Source organism: Myodes glareolus, chromosome 7 (assembly GCF_982192425.1).
Source record: "Myodes glareolus chromosome 7, mMyoGla1.1, whole genome shotgun sequence".
Classification (NCBI taxonomy): Eukaryota; Metazoa; Chordata; class Mammalia; order Rodentia; family Cricetidae; genus Myodes; species Myodes glareolus.
In genome coordinates, this window is record NC_142032.1 from 96566693 (window position 1) to 96583229 (window position 16537).

Consider the following 16537-nt stretch of genomic DNA (forward strand, 5'->3'; position numbering starts at 1 on the left):
GGGACTGATGGAGCATGCGATCAAACCGGACTCTCTGAACGTGGTTGACAATGAGAGTTGACTGAGAAGCCAAAGACAATGGCATTAGGTTTTGATTCTACTGTAAGTACTGGCTTTGTGGGAGGCTAGTCTGTTGGATGCACACCTTCCTAGACCTGGATGGAGAGGGGAGGACCTTGGACTTCCCACAGGGCAGGGAACCCTGACTGCTCTTTGGACTGGAGAAGGAGAGGGAGGGGGGTTGGGAGGACGGAGCGGGAAATGGGAGGAGGTGGAAATTTTTAATAAAAAATAAAAAAATTGCTGAAAAAAGGGAAAAAAAACATGTTGTAACCAAGGATTACTATAATAATTCATATACATTAAATGAGACTCCACAGTTTATATATTATTATATGATTTTTCTATTCATACGGATATTGTCTAGGTGTTTTCTTAAAATTTTAGGATGAAAGTCTGTAGGCTTAAGAGTTAACATGTATGTCTTTGTAATTCCTGCTTTAAACACTAGAACCCAATCACATACATGTCTATTTACTTTACCTATAAACTGTCCTAGAATGATCTTTCCTCACATGTTTCCAATAAAGGAATGAGGCTTAATCACATTCAAGTACAATTACATAATTATGATTCTTTTATTAACAGTGTTGTCTCCCTTCAAGTCTATACAAAATACTTTGCTTTTTTTCAATCTTTTTATCTTCAACCTACTGAAATATATTTTCAATAAAAATGTTTAAAATAAAAAAAATGATTTGGCAATGTCCCTTCTCTTTCTGTTGTATGGAACAATTTGAAGAGTATTAGTTCTTCTTTGAAATTTTTGTAGAATTCTGAGCTGAATCTATTGGGTCCTGGGCTTTTGTTTGGCTGGTAGAATTTTGATGACATTTCTATTTCTTTAGCAGTAAAGGGTCTATTTAATTTGTTTAACTGGTCTTGATTTAATTTTGGTAAGTGATATTTATCCAGAAAGTTCTCCGTTTCCTTTAAGTTTTCCAATTTTGTGGAGCACAGGTTTTTGAAATATAACCTTATGATAATCTGTATTTCCTCCATGTCTGTTGTTATGTCCCCCTTTTCATTTCTGATTTTGTTAATTTGGGTATTTTCTCTCCGCCTTTTGGTTAGTTTGTATAAAGTTTTGTCTATTTTGTTAATTTTTTCGAAGAACCAACGCTTTGTCTCATTGATTCTTTGGATTATTTTCTTTGTTCCTATTTCGTTGATTTCAGCTCTCTATTTGATTATTTCTTGCCATCTAGTTCTCTTGCATGAGTTTGCTTCATTTTGTTCTAAAGTTTTCAAATGTTCTGTAAACTAGTGTGGGATTTTTCTAGCTTCTTTATGTAGGCATTTAGTGCTGTGATCTTTCCTCTTAATACTGCTTTTTTGTGTTCCATTAATTTGGGTATGTTTTTGTGGTAATTTTCATTGAATTTTAGGATCTCTTTAATTTTTTCCTTTATTTTTTTCCTTGACCTATTGATGATTAGGGTGATCATTGTTTAATTTCCATGTGTTTGTGGGCTTTTTAAAATTAGTGTTGCTGTTGAATGCTAGTTTTAAGCCATGGTGGTCTGACAAGATACATGTGTTATTCCAATTTTTTGCATATGTTGAGGTTTGCTTTGTTACCTCGTATGTGGGTCAGTTTTTGAGAAGGTTCAATGAGGTGCTCAGAAGAAGGTATATTCTTTTATGTTTGGATGGAGTATTCTATAAATGTCTGTTAGTTCCATTTGAATCAAAACAGATGTTATTTCCCTTATTTCTCTGTTCATTTTTTAGTCTGACTTACCTGTCCAGTCATGAGAGTGGAGTGTTAAAATCTCCCACTATTAGTGTGTGGGGTTTAATGTATGAACTAATGTTCAGAACTGCTTCTTTTACATATGAGGGTGCCCTTTTATTGGTGGCACAGGTGTTCATTATTGAGATTTCCTCTTGTTGGATTTTTCTGTGACTAATACGGTGTTCTTCTTTATCTCTTTTGATTAATTTTAGCTTGAAGTTGTAACATGAGGGCCAGCTTGTTAGGGTATCTGTTCCTGCCTGGTACCCCACAACCAGCAAGTCCCAGAGAAAATCAATCACACAGAGATCTCTATAAGTTATAAAGCTGATTGGTCCATTAGGTCAGGCTACTTATTAGCTCTTATGACATATGTTACCCCATTATCCTTATCTACATTAGCCACATGGCTCAGTACCTTTCTCAGCTGGGCAAGTTACATGCTGCCTCTTCGGTGGTCTGCGCAGGAATGGCGGAGGGAGTTTCCTCTTCCCTAGCCTTCTCCTATTCTCATTGCCCTGCCTCTACTTCCTGTCTGGTTTTCCCGTCTATACTTCCTGCCTGGCCAATCAGTGTTTTATTAAAATATATGATTGACAGAATACTAACAATTCTCCCACACCATTTCCCCTTCTTTTTTTTTTAAAAAAAAAACAGGAAAATATCCATAGTCCATTTTTTTGGGAGTGTGGGCATAGTATTCCAGGCTACTTCCTGCTGGTTGGGGGTGCTAATGATCTTATGGGGACCTAAAGAAAATTTAGAGTTGTAATCAAGTTCTGATTGGAGGATCCTGTGAGTCTTGATCATGTATTTTAATAAAACACTGATTGGCCAGGCAGGAAGTATAGGCGGGAAAACCAGACAGGAAGTAGAGGTGGGGCAATGAGAATAGGAGAATGCTAGGGAGGAGGAAGCTCCCTCAGCCATTCCTGCCCAGATCACCGAAGAGGCAACATGTGAGCTGCCACACTGAGAAAGGTAGCAAGCCATATGGCTAACATAGATAAGAATAATGGGTTAATATAAGCTATAAGAGTTAACAAGAAGCCTGAGCTAAGGGTCAATCAATTTATAATCTTATGGAGTCTTGTGTGTGATTTTCCTTGGGGTATGCTGACTGTGGGGTACCGGGTGGAACAGAAACCCCAGCAAGCCAGCCCTATGCTACATGAAGTCTATTTTGCTAGATATTAGGATAGCTACACCCGCTTCTTTTTTAGGTTCATTTGATTGGAAAATGTAAAAGGAGCAGCGGGCTGTGTCCCGCCACCTGGCTCCCAGCTAGCTTTATCCAAAATAATTACACGAAAACTGTATTCTTTTAAACACTGCTTGGCCCATTAGTCTCAGCCTCTTATTGGCTAATTCTCACATATTGCTTTAACCCATATTTAGTAATCTGTGTAGCACCATGAGGTGGTGGCTTACCGGGAAAGGTCCTAACCTGCGTCTGTCTCGGAGAGGAAAGTCATGGCGACTGACTCATTGCCTTCTTCCCAGCATTCTGTTCTGTCTACTCCACCCACCTATGTTCTGACCTATCAGGACAAGCAGTTTCTTTATTAATTATCCCATGAAAGCAACAGAAATACATAAGACTCTCCTACATCAGGAAAAATTATTCCCAACCCTTTACTCTGAAGTGATGTCTGTCTTTGAGGTTTAGGGGCATTTCTTGTATGTAGCAGAAGGATGGATTCTGCTTTTTATATCCAGTCTGTTAGCCTGTGACTTTTTATAGGTGAATTGAGTCCATTTATATTAAGGGATATTAGTGACCAATATTTGCTATCTCCTGTTATTTTAGTTTTCATTGTTAATTATGTTATTTTGTGTTTTTCCTCCTTTGGGATTTGCTGCTATGAGATCATCAATTGTCTGTGTTTTTGTTGATGTAAACAACTCCCTTTAGTTGGAGTTTTCCTTCAAATATTTTGTGTATGTCTGGGTTTGTGACTAGGTATTGATTAAATCTGGTTTTATCTTGTAATATTTTGTTTTGTCTTCTATGGTGATTGAATGTTTTGATGGGTATAGTAGTCTGAAATAGCATCATTGGTCTCTTAATGTCTACATCACACTTGACCAGGACCTTCCGGCTTTCGTTGTCTCCATTGAGAAGTCAGGTTTAAGTCTCATAAGTCTGTCTTTATATGTTACCTGCCCTTTATTTTTGCAGCTCTTAATATTCTTTCTTTGTTCTGTTTGTTTAGTGTTTTGATTATTATGTGACAAGGGAACTTTATTTTTTAAATCCAGTCTATTTGGTGTTCTGTTCTTCTTGTATCTTCATATAGCTTTCTTTAGGTTGGGAAAGTTTTAGTTTCCTTCTATGATTTTGTTAAATATATTTTCTGTGCTTTTGAGTTGAACTTCTTCTGTTTTTTCTATCCAGTATTCCCGGAAGTCACTCAGCACTCCCAGAGGTTGCTCTGTAATCCTGCATGGTATTAGGGCCTGCTCCCACAGAGGTTGCTTGCTTGGGTGTGTGTCCACTGAGGTCACTATCTTGGCCCTTCCCTGGAAGATGTCACTGACTCAGACCAGCTCTGTCAGAATTTGCTGATCCAAGCCCAGGCCTACAGAGTTTTCTGGACCATGCCTGCTCCCTCAGAAGTGGCTCCCTTGCACATGCTCTTGTGAAGGTTTTTGCCTTATACATGTTTCTGTGGAGGCTATTGGCTCAATCCTTCTCCTGTGGAGGTCATTGCCTTGGGCCTGCACTGGTTTTGGTCACTGGTCCTGGCCTGCTCCAGGGGAGGTCACTTGCGCATGCCTGTTCCCACAGATGTTCCTGGATTGGGCCTGCTCCTACAGAGCTCCCTGGGTTGGGCCGGGTCCAGCAGAGGTCTCTGGCTCAGGCCTGCTCCCTCAGTGATCACTCCCTTGTACCTGTTACTGTGGAGGTTGCTGCCTCGGGCCTGCTCTGGCAAAAGTGTCTGGGCAGAAGTCTCTGGCCCCAGCTTGAGTTTGGAAATGGTGTTTTACCATAGCAATAGTAACCTAGGCTAAGATAATAATTATATGAATGGTTTACAAAGTTTTTACATATTAAGCATATTCTAGCCATAAAATATAATCACTGAATCATCTAAAGCAGTATTTCTCAACTATCCTAATTCTACAAAACTTATATACAATTTTGATACTGTTATTAATCATAATGTAAATATTTGATATGTCAGTTTTTTTTATGTATAAGCCTGGTAAAAGAGTTTCATCTCCAAAAAAGGCCATGACATACAGGTTAATAAACCAGTTAATAAACCATTGTTCTGAAGGTTAAGGTTTCTGAAAGCAACAGAGGGAAAAATTTGAAATTCCTGTGTTGAAGTCTCATACTTGGTTGAAAAAGATGAAAAGGACTCTAGGAGTATTTGATGAGCATCACAGGAAGGTAATACTTAAAGGTGTTTTCTTTTCAGTTTGGACCACTGCTAACTTGTTTCATAATCCAGTGCATGACCATTGTTCTCTAAGTATTAGTTACATTAAGACAATGTACATTCTGAGAGGTCTACTGATTCTATAAAGCTATTTATTATACAACACTCAGATTTTTAAACCATAGTAATTAGGCATACATGAACTTCTCTGGATAAATTATTCTCAAAAGAAAGTACTCCTAGTAATCCTTTCACACAACATCAGAAGAAACTAAGAGCAATGTCCGAAGGGGCATGGTTTCCCGTGGCTACAGCTATTAGTGTTTGTTTATTTTTCTCCTGCAATTGTAAACTATTATATGATGCTTATCTTCTAAAAGTCTGATTCTTCTGCCAACATTCAACTCAAGTAACATAGATTATATGAATGTGAACACAGAAGCAGCTAATTTAGAATACCCAAGGAAATGAATTTGTTGTTGTAATATCTGACTAGAGTTTAAAATGTAAAATCTTTTTGGAATATTGTAGCATGACGGCCAGCTTGTTGGGGTTTCTGTCCTGCCCAGTACCCCACAACCGGCAAGCCCAAAGAAAATCAATCACACAGAGATCTCTATAAGTTATAAACTGATTGGCCCATTAGGTCAGGCTTCTTGTTAACTCTTATAACATATATTACCCCATTATCCTTATCTATGTTAGCCACATGGGCTCAGTACCTTTCTCAGTGTGACAGTTTACATGTTGCCTCTTCGGTGGTCTGCACAGGAATGGCAGAGGAACCTCCCTGCTTCCCAGAATTCTCCTGTTCTCATTGCATCACCTCTACTTCCTGTCTGGTTTTCCTGCCTATACTGCCTGCCTGGCCAATCAGCGTTTTATTAAAATATGATTGACAGAATACAGACAATTCTCCCGCATCAGAATATTTTTTTTCTTTTCCTAAGTTCTGTTTGGAGGTAGATGAAGCTCTAGTGCGAAAATGTATTTGTGTGATGCCTTTGACTGTGTGTACAAAGCTTTAGTCTTTCAAAATAAACTATGGTGAAACTGCCGATTCATTTTAAGAACTAAATTGTGAAGATAATGCTAAGAATAGCTCATCAGGGACCTAATGGATTTTTCAGGAGTTATACTACATGAATGCATGCTTGTATTTACATAAACAATGTGTCAAAATACTCTTTTACTCAGGTGTGGAGATGTATGCAAGAAACTGCATATTTTTACAGTTTTAAGTCCCTGTTAATGACATCTAAATTAAATGTGAGGACCATCATTATACAAAATTTTATATGAACTCTGAAGAAAGTTATTCTTTCCTTAAAATTTGAGCAATGTGTAAGTTCTCAAAAAATAAATATTGTTGCTATGAACATAGTTGAGCACATGCCATTGTGGCATGATTGAGCGTCCTTTGGGTATATATCCAACAGCAGTATTGCTGGGTATTGAGGTAGGTTATTTCCTAATTTTCTGAGAAATCACCATACTGATTTCCAAAATGGCTATACCAGATTGTACTTTCACCAGCAATAGAGGAGTGTGCCCCTTACCACACATCTTCTCCAGCATAAGCTGTCATCAGTGTTTTTAATCTTGGCCAGTATGACAGATATAAGATGGAGTTGTTTTGATTTGCATTTCCTTAATGGCTAAGGATATTGATCATTTCCTTAAGTGTCTTTCAGCCATTTTAGATTCCTCTATTGAGAATTGTCTGTTTAGGTCTGTACCCCATTTTTTCTTGACTTATGTGTTCTTTTGATGACAAATTTATTGAGTTCTTTTGTATATTTTGAAGATCAACCCTTCGTCCTATGTGGAGTTGAAACATATTTTTGAAAAGTCCTTACACGCATGTCGTATTGATATCATTTCCACCCCTCTTTCCCTTTAACTCAGAAGTATTTGCATATATATGTAAATATATATTTATAAATAGATATATTTAAGTACATATATATTTCTTAGTCCAGTTATTGTGGCTTATATGTATATATGTTTAAATAGACTACCTTTGTTTCTCCCCCATTCAACTGCCATTAATGGTCAATAGTTTATCATTTAAGTGTGAAGCCCTGTGAATTTTCTCCCATTGGTCTTGTCATTATTGACGTCTTGTCTAAGCTGTACCTAGAAAATCTGAACAATATAATTTCTTGGCAATCTTTATGCCAAAATGTTTCATTTATTATTACCTGTATTGTACATGTGTATACCAATATATCTTTGTTCTTAGAGTCTTACTAAGTAATTATTTTTCTCTTCATAATAATAAGTATTTTCTTCATTTGTGGAAAACTTTGACAGAAATACCTCATTATTTTTCCTAGTTCATTCCTGTTGCAAAACTGGCAGTGCTATTCACCATCTGGAGAGCCATTATTCAATATGACTTGGAAAGGCTTAAGCTTTCTCACAGGATTCTATGTCCCAGACCACCATAGTTTCAGTCAGATTGTAGCTTCAAACAGTACCTTTCATCTCTGTAGGTTTCATGAATTAAGTGTTGCTTACAGTTATGTGTGTAATGACTTATTTTTAATGACATAAAAATTGTCATGATTTAGTTGTTTGGAATAATGGTATAGTAAAATACATATTTGTCCTGCGCTCGGCCTCGCCTGCAAGAACCACGCGGGACACAGGATCCTACTGCAGAAATAGCTTTAATGCCCCTTGGGAGAGTGAGCATCAGCCAACATGGCGGAGACCCAGATATGGAGGAAGCCATCCCTTATATATGAAACAGACCCTGTTTCGGATGTGTCACTCTTGGATTGGTCCGCTGCTCCCAGTCCCAGGTGATGCCTCAGGAGTAGGCGGGGACAGTAGTGGAAAATTACCAACACGTGTGCATTCACCTGGTGGTAAAGCCGGATGTCAGTGCCATCTTGTAATGGAGAATGTGGCTGTGGCCCTCTACATCTCCCCCTAATTTTACTTCTTTGCAGAAAGGCAACTCCCTCAGAAGGTAAAGATAGAGGTCGCACTTCCCAAAATGGAAACATTAAAATGGGCTTACACGGAATCTGCCCCTAGGTTCATGACACCTGGAACTTATCCGGCCTGCCCTCTGCCATTTTTCTGGGAAAGGGGAATATATGGCAGGAAACCCTTATGCAGGGCGACTTATCTCTCAGAGAGGGCCATTCTCTGTGCGATGCTTTTCAGCTCCACAACCTTCAGGGCTAGCTAAGCCAAGCATTCTACCCTGTGCCATGGACCATAGTCTTAGGGGTGCAGGAGCTGGTTGGCTTAAACCTTACTGCTTTAACATAGATAACCACATATAAGCAGAGGCTCCCTGTTCCAGGGCAGCCAGCGCTGTGCAATAACCATTTTGTCCCTAAGACTTTGGGATTTGAGTCAGCAGACCATCCAGAGGAGGAACACTGTTCCATAGCATAGGACTGTTCCAAAACATTTCCACCCCCACCCATTCTTTGAAGTAGGGGATGAAGGACACGACCCAGGACTGGAATCCTTCGGCCAGGCTTATGTCCATTTGCATGGAGTTGATTGTCACGATGGACCGTCTCAAGGAGGACAGCAAATCATCAAAATTCTCCTGCAAGATACAAAGACAATTTTCGGGACAAGTTAGCCACTTTTATAAAGTTTTCATATGGTACATTGGTCACACATAAGGCTGGAGTTTTCCATTCATAGCCCAATTGGGCAAGCTGCCATAAGCTATCCACCTGTTTTTGTACTAGGTCAATTATTTGATTAAGAACAATTATTCCACCTCTAATAGATGTATCTATGGTAGCCTGCTGATCCAGGGCTGTAGCCACTGTGGTAGATAACTGATTGAGGGTCTCTGTTTTCCATGAAATAGGCCGTGCTGCCCCAGTGGCGCCTAGGAAAAACCCAGGCCCTGTTTGTTGATATTAGGTTTAAGATTTATTGGCTCCGTACTCCTTGCCGGTACGGTGGCCTTGGGCTCCAGAGCCCGCCCGCCATCCAAGGGCTGTGCGTGGCCCTGGGCCTGCTCGCTGCGCAGCTCCGCGTGTCCCAGGCCAGGAAGTGGCGACTCCACCCCCAGGCGCCCCCGCCTTCCCCGCGGGGCCAGCCCAGTCCTCCGCGGCTGTGTTGGTGGGGGAGTGTGGCGGGTGTTGGTGGGGGCGTGTAGCGGGAGCCAACACCCAGACCGAGGCGGCACAGGCCAGCAACATCTCAAGGTCTGCGCCAGAGCCGCTGCGGCTCAAGGGGCCGATGGGAGAGGCGTTGAACAGGGCCCTTCCCTACTAGCAAACTCTCAACATCTGTGCCACAGCAAAAGCGGCTGTAAACTCTCACAGATCCAGCCAACGACCCAATCACCCCGAAATCCAAGGGCCCTTCACATCCACCTCCCTGCGGATCCCGAAACATTAGATAAGCCAAGCGTATATACAGCAATCTTTCAGGAGGACTTGAGTTCTTAAAATGCTAAGCAGTTCTTAAAAATTTAAGTCGCACTATGTAGATGTAATACGGTACTGCCTGTTTACTGCGTCTAAACCTTAATTGCGCTTTTATTATGATAATTACAACCAGTCCTGCCTGAAGTCAGCATAGTTTAGCATAGCCAAATGGAACCAGAGCCATTTTAGCTTCAGAGACCCTCACAGTTTTAGGTACATTGCAAGCCTTCTGGCCTGGCAGCTTGTGGCACCGCTCTCATTCTCGGTACTGCTGTGACACCCTCCAGGCCAGGCACCAACTGAGCCGGCACAACGTGCCCCCCACCATAGCCACCGAGCAAAGCTCCGCTCCAGCCGCCCTTTAGCTGTAGCTGCATTCATTCCGAGTCCAAACTGTTGTACGGAGCAAAGCGGAATTCAGAGAAGCAGGCTTGCTGCTCTGCAACCATTGAAAGGACCTCATTTAATCTTTTAGGGAATTTGGGCGCCGTTAGACTCTCTGGCTGCTTCCTGCTGAATTGGGCCATTGCATTTTAGGGGTATACACTACAACATTTCAGGAGGTCTCGGTGATTCAAACCACATAAATCCCAAGTACACCTTTAGGCTCTCATTTTCTGTGGAGACGGAAACAGAACCTCTTTTCCAAAACATCATATCCTTAGCAGTTCCTAAATTTAAATATCTTTCTCCTGTCCGGTACACAAAAGACAACATGAACAACATAACATAAAGCTTTTGACCTTGTAAATCAGCCTTCTCCCCCATTTTTACTTTCTTAGAATCATTGGGGGGTCCTTTTTAACTTATCTGGGGGCGTGTGCACAACCTCCCATTGTTGCTCAGTTTCTGATATGCTATACCTCTCTGAGCATGCATACCTGTAGTTTTGAATCCCTCCTGGTCTCCGGCGGTGCAAGGTTTTTCTTCTCGGGTTTCGGCACCAGATGTCCTGCGCTCGGCCTCGCCTGCAAGAACCACCCAGGACACAGGATCCTACTGCAGAAATAGCTTTAATGCCCCTTGGGAGAGTGAGCATCAGCCAACATGGCGGAGACCCAGATATGAAGGAAGCCATCCCTTATATATGAAACAGACCCTGCTTCGGACGTGTCACTCTTGGATTGGTCCGCTGCTCCCAGTCCCAGGTGATGCCTCGGGAGTAGGCGGGGACAGTAATGGAAAATTACCAACACGTGTGCGTTCACCTGGTGGTAAAGCCGGATGTCAGTGCCATCTTGTGATGGAGAATGTGGCTGTGGCCCTCTACACATATTTATTTTGGGATCACTTTCATCAGCTTTCTTATATTTTTTTAAAAAATTCAACCCTTTTTCCCATGTTTGAATAAAGTTTAGCAAAATATTTTCTTAAAATTCTTTACTATTTCTCTACATTAGAGTTATTCCTTCAAGTCAATTCTAAACATGTGGGCTTGCCATGTTTCTTTTGAAGGTAATTTTATTCTTACTTTTCTTCTCTTTGTCTCTTTATTTCTCTCTCTTACTGTTTGTTTTAATATTTTTTCTTGTTAAAAGGCAAATGTTATGAAAACATGGACTTTTTAAACAAGTTTTTTAAAAAAATTTCTGCTATTTGCTCTCTCTATATATGAATGTAAATATGTAATATTCTAATATTTGAAATATAATCTTCTATAGGTACTGTAATGGTTTGGATAAAAGTGTCTCCAGAGGCTCAGATCTTTGAATATTTTGGCCCCACTTATTGGCTTTATGTGGTTAGGTTTGGAAATAGCCTGACTATAGGAAGTATATCACTGAGGGTGTTGGACTATGAGGTTTCAAAAACCATTTCCATTTGAGTCCATCCTCTTTGATTCACTCTGACAGTTCAAGATGTGAGCCCTCCTGCTCCATTTCTAACTGCCGTGCCTCCATTCTGCCATTATGAACACTTATCTTTTAGGAACCGTCCAAATGAATCCTTTCTTCAATAAGCTCTTTTGATACCAATGATTTGTCATAAAAGTATAAAAGTAACTAGTGATGCGCATTCCTTTTGAAAAGGTAGTGCTTCCTTACTTTCTGGGACTATCAAAATTTTTTATTGATCTTATGTATTCTCTGCTATAGCTTTAGAAATCAGCCATTTCTGTTTTCTGTAAAGTTGACCTGTCTTCTTTAAATAAAGAATAGCATTAAATTTCAGTTCTCTGTGGTCCTTGTTTCTAAACTGTGCTTGCATGTAGAATCTCTCAAAAGATAGAGCAATGAGACATTCCTTTATTTGCTTATGTGCACTTATAATAATCATTTATGTGTATATTTATCTATAACAAAAAAAGGTGTGAATGGCTTCTTATTTGTGTCTCCAATTCTAATCTACAATTATATTAGATTCATTTTAGACTTTTCTCCTTTTTGTCTCTGTTATCAACCACTCTGCTCTCAATCACTGTCAGTGAAAAACTTGTCCCTACAATCTTCCACCTATGTGTTTAATTTTTGCACCATGACACAAGAATATTGAGTTGATCCTGCTAACTCATAACTCATGATTGTGATTTTCATCAATGAGATTTTAGGACTTCCATGCATTCTTTGTCTACATTAATCTTTTTATCTCCACAGATTTCCATTCTTGTAGATAAGAAATCTTCTCCTGAATTATACTCAGTACGACTATTACATTTAGATTAGTCAATCATCCATTTAGGTATACTCTGAAACCATAAATTATCTTTGAAGATTATGTATATTATTCTTCCCATTGTGCTTGAAAATTCTACATGTGTTGACAAACATGTGCCTACAGTTATAGGTTATATTAGTCATACTACAAAACTTCATATGTATTTTATAAGAATTATCATAAAAGCCGGGCAGTGGTGGAGCACGCCTTTGATCCCAGCAATTGGGAGGCAGAGGCAGGCGGATCTCTGCAAGTTCGAGGCCAGCCTGGTCTACAAGAGCTGGTTCCAGGACAGGCACTAAAGCCACAGAGAAACCCTGTCTCAAAAAACAAAAAAAAAATCATACAACCAGCATACCTAGAAATCTTGCATCGATTCAGATAAAGAAAAGGCAAGTTACAAATGTTACTGTACTAAGACATCTACAAGGCAACTCCTACTTTTAAGTCTCAAGGAAAACTATGAAACAGATGGGGATAAATATTGAAAAGTCAGGAAACAGGTGCTGTCTCTGAGTGTTCCTTAAATGTAACAGGTGTCCTCCATTCATGAAATACCAAGAATATGGTTGTCTAAGGATGATCTTCATAATGGCAACACCACGTGCATGATGACAAGGATAGGAAAATTTTCAAATGACCATAATCATAGAGGTATAGACAGAGGTACTCAATGACTCTTAAGAGATAGAGAATCATTTTTCTCCAATGGTGAATTCCCTGATAGATTATCCAAACCCAACTGGTCAGTTCTGAACATATACAAATAAATTTAAGCTATATACATATATTTTATATACATAGATACATAATGGTCTCAGAATGGTGTGTTTGTGTGTGTGAGACAGAGAGACAGAGAGACAGAGAGAAAGACACACATGTCACGGTAGTCTTTCATGTTCCATGCAGAACATATGAATACAGAAGACACCTTTTCTAGGCCTCAAGATCTTGTTATTAGACCTCAGTGGCCAATACCTTTAACCACTGAGGAATCCTTTTGGCTTTACAAATAGCTGTAAGAACATAGTCAAAAGAATGACCCATAGTGAACAATGCCTTGGAGAACTGAGAGAGAGACTCCGGGGAAAAAATGCAGAGGGCCTTTACCTCAGGTGCGATTTGTTCTCTTGGTTGTTTTTGACATGATTGTGTGCCTCCTGTTTTAAACATTTGCATTCAACTTAAAAGATACATCCTGAGTGTCTGGACACGGCTATAGGACACAATCTGGTCAGTGTGCCCTGAGTCTGGATATAGCCTTCTGTCTGTTTTCATGTTTCTCAAATACATGCCAGGCAATTGTGTTTAAATTGGCCTGTCCATAGAAAGTTCTGGGAAAGGGCTGCTCTGCTAATATTCATAGTGTGCTCCCTGAAGTTTATTTACAAGTTTTTCTGATTTTATATCTTTGATGATGTTTTTCTGAATTCAAACTACCTTCCTTGGATCATTATTTCCTTTGCTACATTTGTGTATAAAGGACACTGAAACTGAAGTAAGGCCATCTACAGCACTAGACTGTAGTTTACCCAAGTCCTCAGAACCCAGGTTCAGGAAACAAGATCTTCAAGGTTGGCTGAAGAGTTGACGTATAGCTTTGTTTGTTTTATGTTACTTTGCTTTCTTATTTATTTTATTTTTTTGAGTTTACAATATTATTACATCATTTCCACCTATTTTCTTCTAGGCTTCCTTAACCTCCTTATTCCCCAGGGAAAAGTGTGTGGAGGGCCGCAACCACATTCTCCATTACTTTAAGGGGCAGAGGTAGTTGACCTCTGTGACTTCAGGGTGTAGCAGTACACACCTTTAATCCCAATGCCTGGGAGGTGGAGGTACATTGACCTCTGAGACTTTAAGGGGCAGAGGTAGTTGACCTCTGTGACTTCAGGGTGTGGCAGTACACACCTTTAATCCCAGTGCCTGGGAGGCAGAGACAGATCTCTGTGGGTTCAAAGTGTTGTAGCACATGCCTTTAATCCCAGCATTGGGGAGGCAGAGACAGTGGGACTATAATGCGCATGTGCTTGGTAACTTTCCACTGCTGCGTCCCTGCCTACTCCCAAGGTGTCATCTGGGTTGATGGGCAGTGGACTAAACCAAGAGTGACACGTCCGAAGCGAGGATTGTTTCCTATATAAGGGATGGGTTCCCCTCATTCTGGGTCTCCGCTTTGTTCTCAAGACGCATTAAAGCTTTTCTGCAGAAGGAAAACAAAAAGAAATATAATCTTCTTTCTTAATTGCTCCTTTTATTTTTTGAGATTATAATTACATCATTTCCTGCTACCCTTCCTCTGAACTCTTCCATGTATCGTTCATTGCTCTCTTTCAAGTTCATAGCCTCTTTTTAAATTAATTGTTGTTACATGCATGAATATTTCTAAATACATAAATCCAATTTTCTCATTTGTATTTGTATGTATGTTTTCATGGTTGAATACTGGTTTTGTAGTAAGATAAATATGAGACTAAAATTTATCAGGCAATTGGGCACTTCCGTTTCTTTGGGCACTGTTATTATTTTATTGGAAGTACTCCACTTTTTCACATTTATTTAACAAAATCATTTCATCTTTTCAAGTGTTTCGAGCTCTTTTATTTAACATTTGAGGGAAGCCCTTAATTACATGACCCAGTATTTTTCTCAGGGCTATCTGCATGTCTTTGTTCCTTAGACTGTAAATGATGGGGTTGAGCAGAGGTGTCAGAACAGTGTAAGTCACTGCCATCAGTGTGTCATCCCTGAACGTGTCACCATTCTTGGGCCTCAGATAGACAAAGCAAGCAAACCCATAATGTATGAACACCCCGGTGAAGTGGGAGGAGCAAGTTGAAAAGGTCTTATACCTTCCCTTAGCAGAGGGCATCCTCACAACTATGGACACAATGAAGACATAAGAAACCATGATCAAAATAAAGCTGCCCACCAACACAAACACAGTTAATGCAAAGAGAATCATTTTCTGAAGAAAAGTGCAGTTACAGGCAAGGGCAACCACAGGTGCAATGTCACAGAAAAAGTGCTGAATGATGTTGGAGCTACAAAAAGACAAGTTGAATATTATGATGACAATGCACAGAGAAACTGAGAAACCAACCACCCCAGAGGCTATGATGAGTTGGAAGCAGATCTTTCTCGTCATAAAGATGGGATAATGCAGGGGGTTATAGATAGCAGTGTAACGGTCATAGGACATAGCAGACAAGATGAAGCAGTTGTTGGCTGCCAATCCAAAGAAGAAAAACATCTGTGTGGCACACTCATGGAGAGAAATGTCCTTGTTCTCTGATAGCAAGTCCACCAACAGTCGGGGTAGGATCACCATAGTGGTGCAGGTTTCTGAAAAGGACAGAGCAAAGAGGAAAAAGTACATAGGGGTATGAAGGTTGAGATTGAGCTTGATGGCCACCATGATAGATGCATTTGCTAGGAGGATGGTCACGTGGGAGAGGAGAATCACAACAAAGAGTAGATGCTGTAGTTCTGGGAAACTGGAAAATCCCCACAGAAGGAACATGGTCACTGTGGTGTGATTGCCCATCCTCCTGGTGATAGCTATTTTGCCCCGGAGGTTAATAAGTACTTGTTGTCAAGGTTGAGATAAATGCCTAAGTGCTGATATCATCTGGTCTTCAATCAAGGGTCCCAGTTCAGTGATCAAGGAAGGTTCTAAAGCAAGAGCCTGTAGAGGGTGAATTAAATACCCATGACTGCATTCAGTGTCAGAAGCTAACATTACAAGGAGAGTGATTCTAAGTTATGAATTTGTAAATTATGTGTAGTTTTAAACATTGTATGACAGTCCCCTCCACTTTTCCTTACATTGCCTATTTCTCCTTGTCAGTCAAAACTTCACAAGAGAAGACAGTACTTAGAGAGTGCTTGTGTTCTTACCCACCAAATACAAGAATAACATCTGTGAAGTGTGCTTGTATGATTTGTCTAAACCTGGTAACATGGGACTTTCCAGTATTTACTGTACAATCAAATGAAGTGTAGGAAAATTATCTGCAGTTTTATAAACATTTTTTAAAACCATCCTATGTTCCATGTGCTGCCAGAATACAGTGACTGTGTGTTTGAAGTTGTACCAATAAGCAAATCTGATAAATAAATTTACCACAATGAAATATACACAAGATTCTTCTCTATATCAGTAAAAATAAGGCTGAGGACTTGGAATAACTGTCTCTTAAATAGGTGTATCATTGGGTTGTAAAGCATTTGTTTCTTTCTGGTGGTTTATTTGTAATATGATCATGATGTCCTGG

General features: G+C 39.9%; 1 protein-coding gene across 1 annotated transcript; it reads right to left on the reverse strand.

The window, feature by feature from the left end:
- Positions 1-14841: 14841 nt before the first annotated feature.
- Positions 14842-15807, reverse strand: LOC125416990 (olfactory receptor 10T2-like). The gene has a single exon (XM_048460192.3). The coding sequence runs from the start codon at positions 15805-15807 to the stop codon at positions 14842-14844; it is 966 nt and encodes a 321-aa protein (XP_048316149.3).
- Between the last annotated feature and the right edge of the window lie 730 nt (positions 15808-16537).

Bases quoted from the DNA above. Each gene is read 5' to 3' on its own strand.
- LOC125416990 (XM_048460192.3), bottom strand. From the start codon at position 15,807: ATGGGCAATCACACCACAGTGACCATGTTCCTTCTGTGGGGATTTTCC.